At 42.3% G+C, this 17006-nt stretch overlaps 1 protein-coding gene across 1 annotated transcript; it reads left to right on the top strand.

The window, feature by feature from the left end:
* Positions 1-2682: 2682 nt before the first annotated feature.
* Positions 2683-17006, top strand: LOC308073872 (mitochondrial glycine transporter B-like). Its single transcript, XM_080413098.1, has 8 exons — positions 2683-3075; positions 4272-4383; positions 6680-6804; positions 8038-8122; positions 8372-8557; positions 11491-11659; positions 12194-12357; positions 13635-17006. Exons 2-8 carry the CDS (start codon positions 4369-4371, stop codon positions 13755-13757), a joined length of 867 nt encoding a protein of 288 aa, XP_080269224.1. The 5' UTR covers positions 2683-3075; positions 4272-4368; the 3' UTR covers positions 13758-17006.

Raw genomic sequence — 17006 nt, 5'->3', positions numbered from 1 at the left:
TGATTGCTATATACTTTCAACACAAAACAAAACAGTAACATTTGATTGAAAGAAACATGTAGGGTATTAAAACAACCAACAAAGTACAATATGAAGATATAGACTACAATTTATGTAGATGCTCTTATCCAGAGTGATGTAAGTGCATAATCGGATGAACCCTAGTCAACCAACAATAGGGCATGGTCAGAGAAGACGAAATCATTTAAAGTAGCCTAACTGGATACGAGGTATAAACCTGTCTAAACATCATTCTAACATAAGTAGTGAACTTGTAAACTTAACCAACAAACATCTGCATCTATAATATATCAAGTGCAAAGGGCATAAGTGAAATTTTAAAAATTCTACAGGAGAGCTTTTCATTGATTGTAATTGTTTAGCGTAATTAAAAACAAAATATGTAAGCAATTTATACTTTTATACAGATTAGGCTACAATGATTTTTTTTTAAATAATTGTTTTTATGTTGTTTTTAATGATTAGGTTACAATCAATGAAAAGCTCTCCAGTAAAATTCTGAACATTTCACTTACGCCCTTTGCGCGCCAAGCCCAAGTTGCAAGTTGTGATACAAGGAAATAAGGAGTGCAAGCTTTTTTATTGCCTTTGAAAATGAAACTTTTTTTTGTCTCTGCATGAGCATCAATCCGTAGAATGTTCTCCAACTCAAATGGCATGTGAGTGAACAGTCTACTACAGCAGTGGTTCTCAACCTTTTCAAGCCGTGACCCCCCAAAATAATCACTTTGAATCGGTTCCACAGATAAATATTGTGAAAATAGCCGATCTACAAACTCACAATGCCTTGCAATATTTTCTTTTTTTTTGCCTTTTTCTTATATTACTTGACAATTTGGCCAATGTTTGACTAGTTTTTATAGTATAGTTTGTTGATTACTTTTGATGCAGTAATGGTCTCTCCTTAAATTGTCACTTTACTATCATCAATCACCAAGACTTCAGTTGGGTTTGATTGATAGATTAAATACGTGATTAGGTACAGTTATACAATAATGCTAAAAGGATGACACAAAAAGCCTCGAGGGCTTGTTACCATTGTGGTCCTATGTATGCAATTAGTCAAGACATAAAGACGTACAATACTACAAATAATACAATAAATAATCAATACTAGGAGCAATAAAAGTATATTTACAGAAAAACAGTTAGGGGTAATTCATTTATATGTGAGTGAGGCTTCAATTAGGACACACACATTTGAAATATTTATTTATGTCCACATAAACAGAAGTACAAGAATGCCTTGTACAAAGGACATTAACACTGCCAGTGCAGTCAGATAATAGGAAAACAGCCAGTTACAAAGTGCCTGTAAGCATTAAGGCAGAACATTGTTACATGTTGTTGTTACATTGTTACAATGTTGGCATACTTGTCAAACACAGCATCAATCATGGGTAAAGGAAACAACGCCTCCTCCAAATTGAGCGGCTTCCTATAATAGCTGATATTGAGCAGTACCTTGCTAACTGTTTGGCCCTCCTTTTGGAGAGGCCGGCCATTTGAAGGCCCCTCACGACCAACTTGTGCTCATGCCCTAGGTTACCAAAGATAAAAACCAAAAGTTTACATCTGTAACCTAACTGTGAGATGGTCTGCTCTAGATGATGATATTTTAGCACTTTGGTTAGGAAGGCTTCCTCTGCAATCAAAAGTACAGCCGACCTTGAGAATAAACGTCTCCCTATGGTTTTCATTAACAACAATGACATCAGGGGTGTTAGCTGAAATGTTACACAGAATCATCATTACATACACAGGCTAAACATGCTCGGCCTCACAGTAGAACACTTATATAGCATGATGGAGGACCTGAAAATGGAAGAGATATCTTTTTTTAATATCAAATCCACTATTCTGTCATGCCTTTATGTAGAGTCCCCTGTATTCCCCTGTATTTTTAAGATGTGGGACATAGTTTCAGCTATTTGTTCATGACCATGATGTAGGTAGGCCTATATTGTATACAGTGAGGAGCATGATTGCCTGGAAACCAGATGGAAAGATTACGTTTAGATGGTAAAACCTCCAACCTTGCTTTCAAAGTTAAGACAACAATGCACTCATCTATGGCAACATTTTTTGGGGGGAGACAGAATGGTCCGCAGCAGGGAGACAAGCAGTCTTCCCTTGCTGTCTCAGTTCAGTCCAATGTTGCCTTTGCTGTTTGCTGTTGTGCCAATAGGAGGCGACCTCGGGCGAGCTCGGTCAGTGGAAGTTGGTGTTCTGTTCCACAACACAGTCATAGTTGCTCAGACACAGATACTGGGGTCAGATAAGTCCTCTGAGGTGACAGCCATCACCTCAGAGTTAGACCTACCCAGACTAACCCACTCCCTCCAGGTAACTTCAGCCCAGCAGCACAGATCGTTTAAGTCCGGCCAGTCTGACCACAAACACACTAATAATAATCAAATTAAAATAAACAAATAAGAACTATCAACCCCCATCAGACTTAAAGTTGGTAGCTGACAGACTGTGTGTGTGTGCGCTGCTTGCGTGCATGCATGAGTGCGTGCGAGCGTGCGCGTGTGCGTGTGTGTGTGTGTGTGTGTGAGAGCGAGCGTGAGTTTGTCCACGTGCATGCAGGTGGGCGGGACCTGGGCGGAGTTTATCACACAGCACCATCAGTGACGCGTGTGACAGTGCTGCTGCTGCTGCTGCAGATGATACATTACTTTCCTTGAATTGTAACGGTAGGCTTCTTTACACAAAGTCAGCGCCAGGAAAACAAGACAAGAACGAAGGCGTTAAACATCCGCGAGACCGTGTTGAAACAACACTTGTGTCGTTTTATTATTACCATTATAAAACACCGCTGTCAAAAAGCTGAAAGTCAGGAGGAACCCAGCTAAAGTGGCTAACTTGCTGGTTAGCTCGGTAGCTATGTGCTAGTAGCTTCCGAGGCTAAAGACATAAAGTTGTTCCTCTGGCCTAAACGAGTAAACGGCGTCTTCGTTTAATTAACGTTAATTGACTAAAGACTTTGCTTTGGTGTTCAACAAAATGATGCTCTTCATCCCTAAAGGAGTGACAATCACATAAAGTCAGGTAAGATGAGACTGTCTGCAGCCCAGCATGACAGCTAGCCTACAGTAGGTGACAGGTCGGTACCATAGAGCAGTGGTTCTCAAACCTTTTCATGTCAAGGACCCCCAAAATTACATGTATTTGGCCGCGGACCCCCATCTAAAAAAATATTTTGTTCCAGGGACTTTTCAAAAATAGCAGATATACATAAGCAGTGCTATGAGCTTGTAGATCTGCTATTTTTGAATAGCCAATATAAAATATGGTTAAAGTGGTTAAAATGATTGTGACGCTATAATAAGTGTAGCCCCTACGGAACCTCTCCCTCCGCTAAGTAGCTCCGAGGAGCTACTTAGCGGAGGGAGAGGTTCCGTAGGGGCTATAATAAGTGATGTTAATTCCTCCCAAGGACCCCTTTGGTTCTGGTGTGCAATGCATGATAACTAACTTAACTCTGGGAGTGGGCACATCTGTTAATGGTCCATTTGGTTCCTACTGTAACTATCAACAATTAAGCTTGGAACCCGCTCCAAGGAAGGAACCCTGGAGGTCCTCGGACGACCCCACTTAAAGAACCACTGAACTACTGTACAGTATATTAGTGGACGAGCCAGTGGGTCGAACCCCCTCAAGGACCCCTGTGGGTCCCTGGACTCAGTGTTGACAACTATAATATTTTTCTGTTTTTTTCTATCAGCATTCATTTATCAGACTTTCTGCTAACCAAACAAAACAACAAACAACTATTTGCCATAAGCCTTAGAGAATAGGTGTCTTTTCAAGGCAGCCTTAAAAGAGTCCAGTGTTGGAGCATGGCAAATCTCCTTTGGGAGAGAGTTCCACAGGTTGGGGGGCTGCCACACTGAAGGCTCTGTCCCGCAAGGTCCGCTTGCTTGTTTTGGGGAATAGAGAGAGGAGGTCCAAGTCTGTGAACCGCAGGTTCCGTGACAGAGTGCGTTTATGGAGGAGACCTGTGCTCAGGTACTGAGGAGCCAGGGTGTTGCGATATTTGTAGGTGAGAAGGAGGAGTCTGTAATAGATGCGGAACTTTAACAGGAAGACAGTGCAGTTGCTCATGCCGGGTGGGGGTGATACATGCTGATGTATGCTGTGTGATGTACGCTGCCAAGCCCCATACTGGAGCCTGTCCAGCCGGGTACATGATTACCTTTACGAGGCTTGCGATTCACAATTTGCTTCCTTTGTTTTAACTTTAGTTGGAGTTGAAAACTACCGATTCAAAATCTGCACAGTCACAGGACTCATCCCCCACACCACAGGGTGCATCCCCAGGCCCCAGCATCCACCTAAATAATGGAGTTTGCAACGGTAAGTAACATTACAATTGTTACAATTGTTTCATACATACAGTATGCGTTCTGCTATTGAGTGTTTATAACAATAAAGTAGAGTAACATACTGCCACTGACTTAGCCTAATAATAACTAATAACCCAATTTTCTTATATAGCTCTGGCAGATTCGTCTAGTTTCCAGGCTGCCACTGACACTCATTTGCCTCCCCACTAAAGACATAAATAAATAAAATCATTCTGAAGTTGTATTCCAATCTATCAGCCTGACAGACAAAGGATGGTTAGATTAGAGGTACAGTCAGGGAAGGAAACCGTTTTTCTACTGAAAATAAGTGGTCAGTGGCTACTTTCACCATTGTGCCTGCCAAGCTGAATTTTATTAATGGAAGAGGTCACCCGAACAAAAGTATTTTTGTTTGGATTTTTTTTGTTTGTTGACCTCACAAGGTTTTCAACAGACAGACCTGGCACATAAGCCAGTTCTTTAATGAGATACGCAGTAGGTAAACTGAAAGCAAAACAATGTGTATTAGGCAGAAAAAGACATCTGAGAGTGTTAATTTAACTGGTAAAAAGAAAAAGGTGCAAAATGAGGTCCACACTCAATATTTTTGCTGTGTAAGCCAGCTCAGTCGTTCACATCGAACTCAAGGCAAGTGTTACAGTCACTGTGACATACCCTGCCAAATGGACAAAAACATGCTGTTGCGTAACACCTGAAAACCACTGGAAGCCTTGGAAGTGACGCCAAACCAATTATCTGGTGGCTTCTCATTGGTTTCTTACTACCGGTTGCCATGGCTTCCTGAAACTGGCCTCGAGGGCGTGATGGAAATGTTGCTTGATTGACTTTTATGTTCCAGCCTTCATGCCATTGATTGGCTGTCAATGCTTTAAAATGGCTGAACAGTAAGCGTATCAGATTTTGTATGAGATATTCGTTCAAATGATTCAGCTGTGTTTGAGGCCACTTGATGTCTGGAATAAACAGTAAACACTTCTACAACCACACAGTTGCTGTCCAGATGTACTGATGCACTGCATACCCCGCCGATGACTTTTTTTTTTGGGGGCAAGAGCTAAATTCAGTTGCGATCCATTGCTTCAGATAGCAATGGAAACCAATAGAAAGAAGCCTGTGTGGATTAAGCCTCTGCTTTGACTGCAGAAGGGGGAGGGAGGAGAAAAAGCAGGAGTAAGCCATTATGTGTCGACAGAGAGGAGGAAGGGAGAGAGTGAGGTGGAGGGTTATTCTATAATCTACTCTTTGTAGCGAAGAGGGCAAGATGCAAGCAAAACAGGATTCTTCAGCCAGAACTTCTGGCTATTTAGGGAAGGTAGGGGAGATGGACATGTGTTCAAATTAACTTGTATTTAATTTGTATTATAGACCTGTGTGAGTGAGTGTGCGTGAGAGCGAGTACAGTAACAGGACTGGCGGGTATCTCCTACATAAAGTAGTATATGTATGCTACTTTATGTGTGATGATCATCAAGCAAAATTGATTTATAGACTGCTGTATTTGTGCAAATTGTGCTCATTGTTGTTTGCCATCAACAGTCAACATCCCCCCCATTGCTCCATTTATGTCACGATTGTCTTGTTTCACTAGTCTCAATCCAGCTATATTTAGCATCTGCCTCTCTTGTCTGTCCATGTTTATGTCTTGTCTCCCGTCCATGCACACGGTTTGTCCATGAGGCATGCTGCTGTGTGCGTGCGTGTGTGTTTGTATGTGTGTGTGTGTGGTTAACATTGTGTGATAATGTGTCTCTGCACATCTGCATCATCTTCACTGGATTATGTGTTATGTTTGCTGCCTCCTGCCTTTATGTTGAAACAACCAACAAATTGTTGGACGGAAGGTTGAGGGACCATGGTTGATCACGCTTATCTTTTTGGTTATTCTATTGATATTTATTCTCTTTTTGTGTCCATGATATACTGCATTATTTGCGTATGGATTTCACCTTTTGTTATATTGTTTTCGGTTGTATTTTTTTAGGAAGTTCTCCTGAGTCTCTGTATTGTATTGAAAAGGCACATGTTTGACACCAAATATGCATCACATATTTCAGATGGTGCTCTTTCAGTGTAACTAATCAATCCTTTCCTAACTCTCTTCTCATCACTCTTCTTATGCTTACAGTAACTTATACTCGTCAAATAGTGGCGAGCAGCACATTGTGGGGCTTGTAGATTGGCCATTTTCGGCTTGCAACACCGTCGTATGCCAAAGTATAAATCAGGCTTTCTCCTGTCTATATGCTCAGCACTCTAACTCTCACTCTCTCTCTCTGTGTCCTCAGGCTCATCCAGCTATCAAAGCCTTTATGAGTGGCTCTCTGAGCGGCGCCTGCTCTACGTTGCTCTTCCAGCCCCTGGATTTGGTCAAGACACGCCTGCAGACCGTGCAGAACAACAGGCAGCCAGGGTATGTGTGTGGGACATGCATGATCTTCAAAAACACATTCAGTGCTGTAATTGAACACACAGCTCAGTTATCATATGTTTATCACTCTTGTCTTCATAAAGCACCTTCTAAAACATCATTTTCTCTGGGCACACATGATGCATACTGAACATCATGTGTGCCCAGTGTGTGTGTGTACACACACACACACACACACACACACACACACACACACACACACACACACACACACACACACACACACACACACACACACACACACACACACACACACACACACACACGTCACACACACACACAGTGCTAGAATAAAATCTCCGGGCAGTGCCAGGCTGTGCTAATGTCCCACACAAAGCAATTAGTCACACCAACAGCATACAAATAGTCGTGTTCACAAGCCATTACTCTGCAATTATGTCATTTAAGGACAGGCACTAGAAATATAAATGTTAACAGCAAACATAATTATTAAAACGTCTAGGCCTGGGAGGAATCCTTTACCTCTGAAATGAGTCTCAAGAAAAATATTGGCACATTATTGGTTAATTTGCTAGAATGAATACAGAATTCTGCATACTATGCATTTACGCACCAGGAGGTCTATTAGACCAGAGAGAGGGAGAGAGTCATAGGACAATGACAAAGTTGCATAACAGTGCTCAACTATAACAATGGCACAATCAACATGCTAAATCCTTAAAAATACAAGCATCCATGCGTACAAGCAATCCCTTACGCACAGATGGGGTCGCACAGAAAAACGTGATGCGGCTGCTCTTTGGGAATAACTTGGTTACTTCTGAGGATTGGGCAGCGAACCTTACGCTCAACAGACTACGCACTAGATTGACATGTTAATCTTCCTTAATAAAAATATGTTGACTAGCCTACAAGCAGCCAGTTGCCTGGGTCGGTTGACTCCCTTGGACATTTGTTTTTCTTTAGTTAATATCAACGTCATAACCTTTTAAACCAAAAACTTTTAGTTTTAACCCAAAAATATCATTTACCCTACCTTTTCTTTAAGGAACAAAAATGGATGTCTGAACAATGTTTTTTTACACCCTTCTTTAATGTACTGCAAATTACGTCTTTCTGTGTGTCAGTCAGCCACTGGATATGGTGTTGTCTGTGTGATTTTGTGTACAGGATGAATTTTTATGTTTGTGTTCGAGTGTGTAGTGTGTATGGACTTCCTATACCTCTCTAACATTCTTCCAACTCCTCCCATAGTGCACCAAAGGTGGGGATGTTTGCCGTTTTCGTCAACGTCATTAGAACAGAGAACGTTTTCAGTCTGTGGAAGGGAGTTTCTCCAGTAAGTATCCAGTTTCACTTACAAAGTAAAATCCTCCGTGTTCATTTATTGGTCCGTGGCCAAATGCATATTAATTTGGGGGTCCTTGACAAGAAAAGGTTTGAGAACCACTGGTGTAGATGATGCACATTGCTTGGTTCCACACTTGGTGATACCAGTAGTAATATATGTGTTGTGAGCAAGCATAAATTGTATGTGCTTGTATATATCCAGTGGTCGAAATGTCAACCCTTTGTCCTCTCTGCTCAGTCATTAGTGCGCTGCATACCTGGTGTGGGCATCTACTTCAGCAGCTTACACTCCCTAAAGCAGCACTTATTCCTGGACCGGGGCCGGGTGCCAAGCGCTGGCGCGGATATTCTGCTGGGGGCTGGGGCCAGGACTGTGGCTGGGGTCTTCATGCTCCCCGTCACTGTCATCAAAACTCGCTTTGAGGTGAGAGAATTACTCCTTCAGATTGATGTGGGACAAATACTTAATTTAAGCTTGTAGATCTGCTATTTGCAGTGAGCCACACCTTCATATGTGGAGTATAGATTAATGAAATTAAATGAAATTAAGCATAAGAAAATGGTGCTAGAGAGACCTGTAGTATGTCTGATTGTTGAACTAATGCCTAACTGTATGAGTTATAATGGACTAGACCATACCCGGTGAGGTGCGCAGGCAAAAGTAGTTGCAAACGTGGGGCTATTGCACGTCCTGTTGCGCGTCCCGTCCCGTAGGCCCCCCCCCTCCTCTCGCGTGTCCCGTTGCGGCCCCCCCACCGGAGCCGTCCCCCGTCGCCAACACACACACATGCGCAACCCGTCGCGAGCACACACACACACACACACGCACACACACGCGCACACGCGCACGCGCACGCGCACGCGCACGCGCACGCGCACGCGCACGCGCACACACACACACCCTCATGCGGCCAGAGCTGTCCCCCGTCGCGAACACACATACGTGGCCGTCGCGCGAACACAAATAATGTACATTTTGACACGTGCCTCCCCAACGTGCATGCGTGCGTGTGTGTCCGCGCATACACGGCCGCGGAGGCGAGTGTTCTGTGTGTGCAACAGTGTAACGCTGTGGGGCTGTAGATACGACGCATGCGCAGTTTGATTGGCCAGCGTAAGCATGGCGACATTCTTTGACATAAAAATGCGAATAAACAGCAGAGATTTAGTGATATTGAAAAACGGGCTTCGCAGTCACATGCACATGGTAATGGTCAATGGCTGTGCGCAATTTGAGATCAATAGCTCCAGGCACTGAGGAGAACCGGGCAGAAACATTTTTGGGCTCACAGGTTTGGGCTCCACAAACAGGTGACGTGCATCACCGTTCCAATGACCAAAACTCCACTTCGGGATTACTCACACCCGGCATGGCAGACCCGTGAGCAGTGTGCACTGGCGTACACTCTGTAATAGAATGAAAATGTAAAAAGATAGACCAAATCGCAGGAGATGAAGTTAGCAGTTTATTTGTATAAAAGGAAGGTAAGAATTAAATGGTGTGAAAGACAGTGGCAACGTCGTCAGGTCCACAGATTGTCATGGCAGGGCCCGCGGAATGGGAGAAAAGGAGAAGGCAGGAGTCAAGCACACAATGTGCCATATATGTTAAATATGTGTTATGTACTGTAATACAGCATATAATATTATGATATAATAATGTATTATTATATGTAATAATATATAATAATATAATATATAACATCATTAACACATCCACCGCCAAGGGCTAATCTCATAATGTACTCACCAGTGCCAAGGTTTTATTGTTGTTTTTTGTTTTTTTCAGGTCGCCATAGGCCCCGTTAAAATCCTTTAGATTGCCCGATCCATTGTTTGTAAACAACGGGCACATGTCCTGGTGTCTACTCGTCGAGACCGCGTGTCAAACGGAGCCGCCATGTTTGAGTTCTGATCGTTTATGTTAACATGGGAAATGCGAGGATGAAAAACTACATGTCCCTGTACAGGTTTTACAGGGCTTTTTGTGTACGACTTAGAATGAAGGCAGACGGGAAACAAAAAACGTGATCGCACTTCCGGTCGAAAAAAAAAAAAAACGAAAAAAAGGAAAAAGCACCACAGCCCGTAGGGCTACGGTCTCGGCGCTTAACAGTTGGATTTAACGGCCCGTAGGACTACGGTCTTGGCGGTTAATGTGTTAATACAATATTTATCATAGTATAAGATATAATATACATAATAATACATATTATTGTAATACCGTCTAATATTATGATATCTAACAGTTTATTGAAATAATAATTGTAATATGTAATTTATTTATATATAATAACATATATAAATAGCCATATAATAGCCATATTCATATGTATATTATTTATATAGATCCACCGTCTTTCTCTCGTGTAATACTATATAACATGTATATATGGAATATATGTAAATATCTATATAATATCCATATTCATATGTATATTATTTATGTAGATCCACCGTCTCTCTCCCTGTAGTTTTTTCATAAACCTGGTTGCTTGTTTCTCGCGCACAATCTGGCAACACAGAAAGCAGTCGGTCGCGTCGCGAACCTCCCCCCCCCGCGCACAGACAGACAGACAGACACCGCACGCGAGCCAAAATCTGTGTCTGTCTGTCTCTCTCTCTCTGTTTCTCTTTCGCTCACCGTGTCTCTGCCAGTGTTGCCATGTCCTGTTATTGTAAGCCACTTTCAGCGAGCAGGAACGGAGGAAAATGCCTGTCTTAGAGGCTTTGTTTAGACGCTGGTGTGGGTAAAAATGTTTTGTTTGGCACGAAAATTACGGACATATCAGCGTGAGTGTGGTGGGAATACGGACTTTGCCGCTGTGACTGCGACGACGTAATGTGTAAGTACTCTTCGACATTTTTGGCTAACGCTAAACGGTGCCTTCCCCACACGTTAATGTGTGGGGAATTTACACACACACACGGCCGTCGCGCGAACACACAGGCGCGAGCCGCGCGCGAACACACAGGCACGAGCCGTCGTGAGCGAGCGAGCTGCGACGCGACGCATGCGCAGTTTGATCTCCCAAGACCCCAAGACACTAAGACACCAAGACACCACCGGTTAGTCAAATTATAGTTAGATTATAGTTAGATGCTGTGCGGTGGTCATTGTTTGTTTGATTTTAATTTGTCCTGACTCAATAGATGTCAGTGTTGCATTGTTGGCACTCAGCTACTGTATGTGGTCAATGGTCTACCCATTTGTGTGTGCTGGTTGGATAATGGTGTGATTCTAGTGGGACAAATTATTAGAGACTGACTGTGTGTTTCTGTGCAAGTTAATAAATGAGTGAGTTTCTCCTGCTGATTTCACATGTACATTTCGTTCTGTTATGTGTTGTATTTCAGAGTGGCCGGTATAATTATACGAGTGTGACAGGTGCCATGCGGAGTGTCTATGACACAGAAGGCATCAGGGCTCTCTTCTCAGGACTGACTGCCACACTGCTCCGAGACGCTCCGTTCTCTGGCATCTATTTCATGTTCTACAGCCAAGCCAAGAGGTCCCTGCCTCAGGGTGAGCAACACACAGCAGCCCCAGGCAGAGTTATGTCTTGCATTCTGGAACGCTAGGAAGCAGGCCACACGGTTATTATGGATACACTACCATAGAAATTGTTAAAGCAACATTGACATCTAGGGTTGCAACAATTCCATCAATTATTACTTTTTTACAATTTGTAAATGCCCCTACTGTCAATTATATAATGTATTTAAAATATCTTAACGAGGGTGCCCACAAAGCAACAGATTATGTTTTATGGAATCTTGGGCACAAATCGTACCTCTTTATCTAACGGGGGGGGGGGGGGGGGGGCTTGATGAATAAACAATATGAAAATCGTTGCTGAATATTTCACATCAAAACTATTCATGTAGGTTGATGCCTTTGCCGTAAAAAATTGACCTCATTCCGAATAAAAAATACGTTGCTATATAATTTTTGCTGTGCGTTTCCGGGCCCCTTAATCCCACACAAAAAAGGCCCCTGGTGTGTAAGGAGGACCTTTATTATGTAACTTGGCTCTCATTGTTGGTGTTTCTTCTTCAGACGTCAGTTCAGCCAGTTTCGCTCCGCTGGTGAACTTCAGTTGTGGAGTGGTGGCTGGCATCTTGGCCTCCGTGGTCACCCAACCCGCAGATGTAGTAAAGACCCACATCCAAGTCAGCCCTTCCCACTGGAACACTATAAATGCGGTACGCTACATCTACAAGGTGAGGGCTCATCTTTTTTCAAATTTTCACCCAATAGCTGTGGTAGATCAGCGGCTGGTCTTGGCATATTCTCGCGTATAGGTGACATCTACATTTAATCTAGGGGCTAAAACTGGAAACAAATTGGAGATTTTACAAACGACTGCATTGCAGGTCCTGTGCAAAGACTTTAGGGCATCCTTCACATTGGAATTATTGTTTGTCTTTAAATGTCATACACGTGAGCAGCACACATGACCTTAATGGAAACAAGCCCTGAGGGCTTATGTGGGTTATCCTTTTAGCATTATTTTGTATAAATCTGTGCCACCGTGCATTGTTTTTGCGAACTGTTAAAGTATTAAATCAATCAAAAAAACTGTATCAGGATTGGTATTCAAAGCAGTAGGCATACGTTTGTTAGCAGAGGGTTTCTCCACTGTTCTAGCCCTTACATTGAATTTAGATTACCCTAAACATATCGCTAGGCGGAGATCTCTGATCCTCTGGGCCCAAGAGTTCAAAAGGTTTAATCCCTAGCCGAGTGGATCAGATTTGGATTTTGGGTGTTAAATATATTATTTGATTAATCAAAGTAAACATATATTTCTCATTGACATAAGGTTTGCTGAGGTAATCAATGATCTCAGATAAGATATCAAAGTGATCTCAATCAAATTTTTTTGGTTTGAAACTATCCAAAATCCAAATCTGAGCCACTCGGATAGGGATTAAAAGTTAGATTAAAACTCTTGGGCCCTGGTTACAGTATGAGACTAGTCTTGGCAAGTTCCTAATAGAGCACCGAAGTCTGACGTAATTTACACATCCTAGGTTTGTCTACCTGGTTCGCGGTTTTCCACCCCCATTCTGAATCCCCATAGACGTATTTAATATCGTGTCAAATAAGAACTGTGTTCCAAAAATAAACAAATGACCCTGGCGGTTTTACTCTTATGGATATGAAGCATCAACTGACGGTGAGAAAACGATCATGTTACTTCCGCCAAATTAGTTACATTTTCGCCAGAAACAGACTGTATCAATTGTGACTGACTATCATAAACGATACAGAACCTCCTCCCTGACAATATCGACAGTTTGTTTATTTTTGGACCACAATTCTTATATGAGACGATTCTAAGATGACCCAATGTTATTCTCCATAGCGAAATTACTTTACGAACCTGGGGATGAGCGAGTGACGTCAGGACTTCTGTACTCTATTGTAAGCAGCAAAATAAAATGACATCTGTGCATCTCTAACATACTGAACACCTCCTCCTCCTCCTCCTCAGGAGAATGGCCTGCGCGGGTTCTTCCGAGGGGCTGTGCCCAGGTCTCTACGGCGAACTCTGATGGCTGCCATGGCCTGGACTATCTACGAGCAGCTTATGGCTCGCATGGGCCTCAAGTCCTGAAGAGAAACGTGAGCAGCAGGTTGAAGGAAATAAGAAGGTCAATGTTTGCACATAATATAAAATTCCCTATGTGAGAGGAAAGTATGGATATGATATGGAATTCCTTATGAAAGAACGCATATCATAAACTGTTATATTGCACTCCTGGAATACTAAAGGGCTTGATATGCTGTACTTTGTTGTGTGTGATGTCCTGCACTGAAAATAGTAGATCTAGACACTCGCAACGCATCATGCCGTGCAGAGCATGTGAGCGGATCTGAGTGGGGGAAATGCCGCTCCAGGGGGCTGTTGTCACGCTCGCTATCCGCTCATGTTGCTTCCCACCCCCGCTACGTTGCTCATCATGATTTGCGCTCTGCTCGCTCAGTCGCTCGCTCGTCCCCATCAGTGTAGAGAGCCACTTTGATGCAAAACACGCCATCCAAGTTTCCTTTTCATGTAGGCATTGTCTTTTTTTTATATAAGACGATATAAGAATATTAAATCCAGTGGGTTAATGATTAATCACCATGTTCGAGAGATAGAGAGGGGGACTCGCCTAGCGAGTGTAGTGGATCAGCCAAAACACGTGTGGATTTCAGAGGCATTTGAATGAAATCTTGATCAGGGACGTGCGCTCTGCACTTCTGTTGCAGTGTTGAGGATTTCTTTGTGTTTGTCCGTGCGAGCGGGCATGCTCAAAAATGTGTTGCGCGGCCCCGTCCGGCATGGCTTGGAGTGGCCGGCGGTCCTCGCTCCAAGTTCGCTCCTACCTTTTTCTAAACCCACCCCCCGCTACGCGAACAATCGTCCCGCGCCGCTCCAGCTCCGCTCGCATGCTCTGATGCCGTGCCGTATTGTGAGCTTGTAGATCTGCTATTTTTGATGTGCTACACCGGTGCGCAAATAAGTATACATCTTAGTCGTGAAGACAACAAGGTGTTTGGGTTGAATTGGTTAAAAGGAGTGATAAGTGAAAGTTTTGTGCCTGTGTGACTATGCGTCTATGGTCTGTATGTACAATGTGCGTGAAAATATTCCTCTGCGTGTTTGTGTGAGATTGATGTAACACCTGATACACTCTAATAACTGTGTTGACCTGAAGTAACACTCCCTCACTGCTGTGAAGTTACCATGTCCCTTCTCCTACAACTCCAGTAACATGCTAACAGAAGCTACTGCTGCTTTTCATGGAAATATAGCTTACTTTGATATGGTAACGGGATTTAATCATTCATTATATCAGTATCGGCCGATATTTACTTAAAAATGCAATATCTGTCAAATTTGTTTCAGAAAAACAATCCAGATATTTTTAGCCAATAATTTATTTTATGATATTTATTTGAATGTGAAGCTGAAAAAAGCTTTTGTAATAATTGAAGGCTCCAGACTCGATCTTTTTTTTTTACTACTACATTTACAGTAGTGTTTAAACTAATATGTCCATCAGTTGGCGCAATAAATCAGGCAAGAATGCCCTCACAGTTACTGTGTAACAGGTGTAAGGTAAACCCTACTGGAAACTTTCATTGCAATATCGGTATCGACCATGCAATTGATTGGTTATTGGATTTTGGCCAAAATGTCAAAATCTTGCATCTCCAAGGTGACGCTCAACCTGCTGTAACCTTTTGGAGTATTAGTTGAGGTGACCAAAGTATATTGATAAAGTACACCAGAGACGGAGAGGGGCGTGCACATCTCTGGCTTGTGCCATATTTATGAAGCTTGCATCAGATTTATTGTTGTTTCTCACTCTCACAATGACTTATATTTATTTACGTAAAGCTTTCTTTCAAGCTTAGAGACAATCACCAGCTGTGCATTGTGAAATACAGGGTGAGGTTTGACTTATCAATTTCAGTGATCACTATAAAGCCATTCTTACAACACTTACAAAACCTATGCCAATTTAAACCCTGTGTACAGCCATGATGCATTTGTGATGAAATGTAATATAAAACCAGATGTGCTTTCTAATCATCAATGGTAGTCGATCTCATCTGGGCCCAGAAAATGCAGCTAAAAGCTATTCAGGAATTTCATGGCACAACGGTCTCAGTAGGATTGTTGAGAGTACTGTAACCAATTTGCAGCAACATTATCATAATATGCAGCGCAAGTTGCAAAGTTCGTGTTTTTGATTTCAAAACAAATATTCTGATGGTGGGATAGAATTGTTTTTACTAATATTGGAGGGATTGGTACAATGTGCACTGGTTCTTGTGAAACAAAACGGCAAAATCCTGGAGAGACTACATTTAAGAACATCCTGTTAACATATTTCCTTTACAATAAGCCTATACATGAAGCATTACTATTGTATTAAGCCGCTATGTGTGTCTTTTATTGTGGTATCATGGGACATGGTTCTAATTTCCATAGTTTTGTAAATAGTTATTGAATATATATAGATGAGACCTATTTTTATGTAGATTGTATAGTGTGCCATCGACTATGGATATTTATTATGTTAGAAAGATGTGTTATGTTGAAAAGTAGCAGTGTTTACCCCCCCGACCCCCCCCCCAAAAAACATTTTTTATGATTTATTACATTAATTTGATGATGAAAAAACTGGGATATTTAACATTATGCACCCTCTGCAGTCTTCCTAGATTTTTTTAAACATAAGTCACTTACATGCTCTGTGCCATCATGTAGTTTTTGGTTGTTTAGGTGACATACAGTATGACATGCTTACCAAAATGAATGGGCCAATGTTCGCTAACACTGTGCAGAGAGACAAAAAGAAGAAAGTTCCTTAGCACACAATATTTCTAATGAGAATGGCTATGGTGTTCGTGATAGGTACAGCTATTGATTACCTCCCCAATGTATGGCATGATTTTGGGTCTCATAGCGTTGGAGTCTACTTTGGGACACATCACTGTGTCTTGTTGAGCATTGAATGCACTTTAGCAATAGATGCACATTATGTTATTGTGTGAACCAAGGCCCCATTGAGGCTAGTGAATGAGGATGGTTAGAGATGAAGAGTGGCTGACAGTAGGCCTACTGTGAAAGTTCATTTGTATCAGCTTATGTCTGTCTTACTTTGCTGTGCCAAACTAATGTGTGCGCTATACTTCAAACATTGACATTTTGGCCTGGCAGTTCTGATCATCATATCTCTAATAGTGCTTGTTGATCTGTTGGCGTGACTACTGTATATATGGTCATTGTTGTGGATATTTTGTCTGTGCATGTGTTTGCACAGGCAGACACTGTGCCTGTTGTTTTTTAAAGTCAATAAAAGTTTCA

This window comes from Gymnoscopelus braueri (assembly GCF_963280865.1).
Source record: "Gymnoscopelus braueri genome assembly, chromosome: 2".
NCBI classification, from domain to species: domain Eukaryota; kingdom Metazoa; phylum Chordata; class Actinopteri; order Myctophiformes; family Myctophidae; genus Gymnoscopelus; species Gymnoscopelus braueri.
Note: the sequence above shows the minus strand (reverse complement) of the source record. Positions and strands in the feature narration are given on the sequence as shown.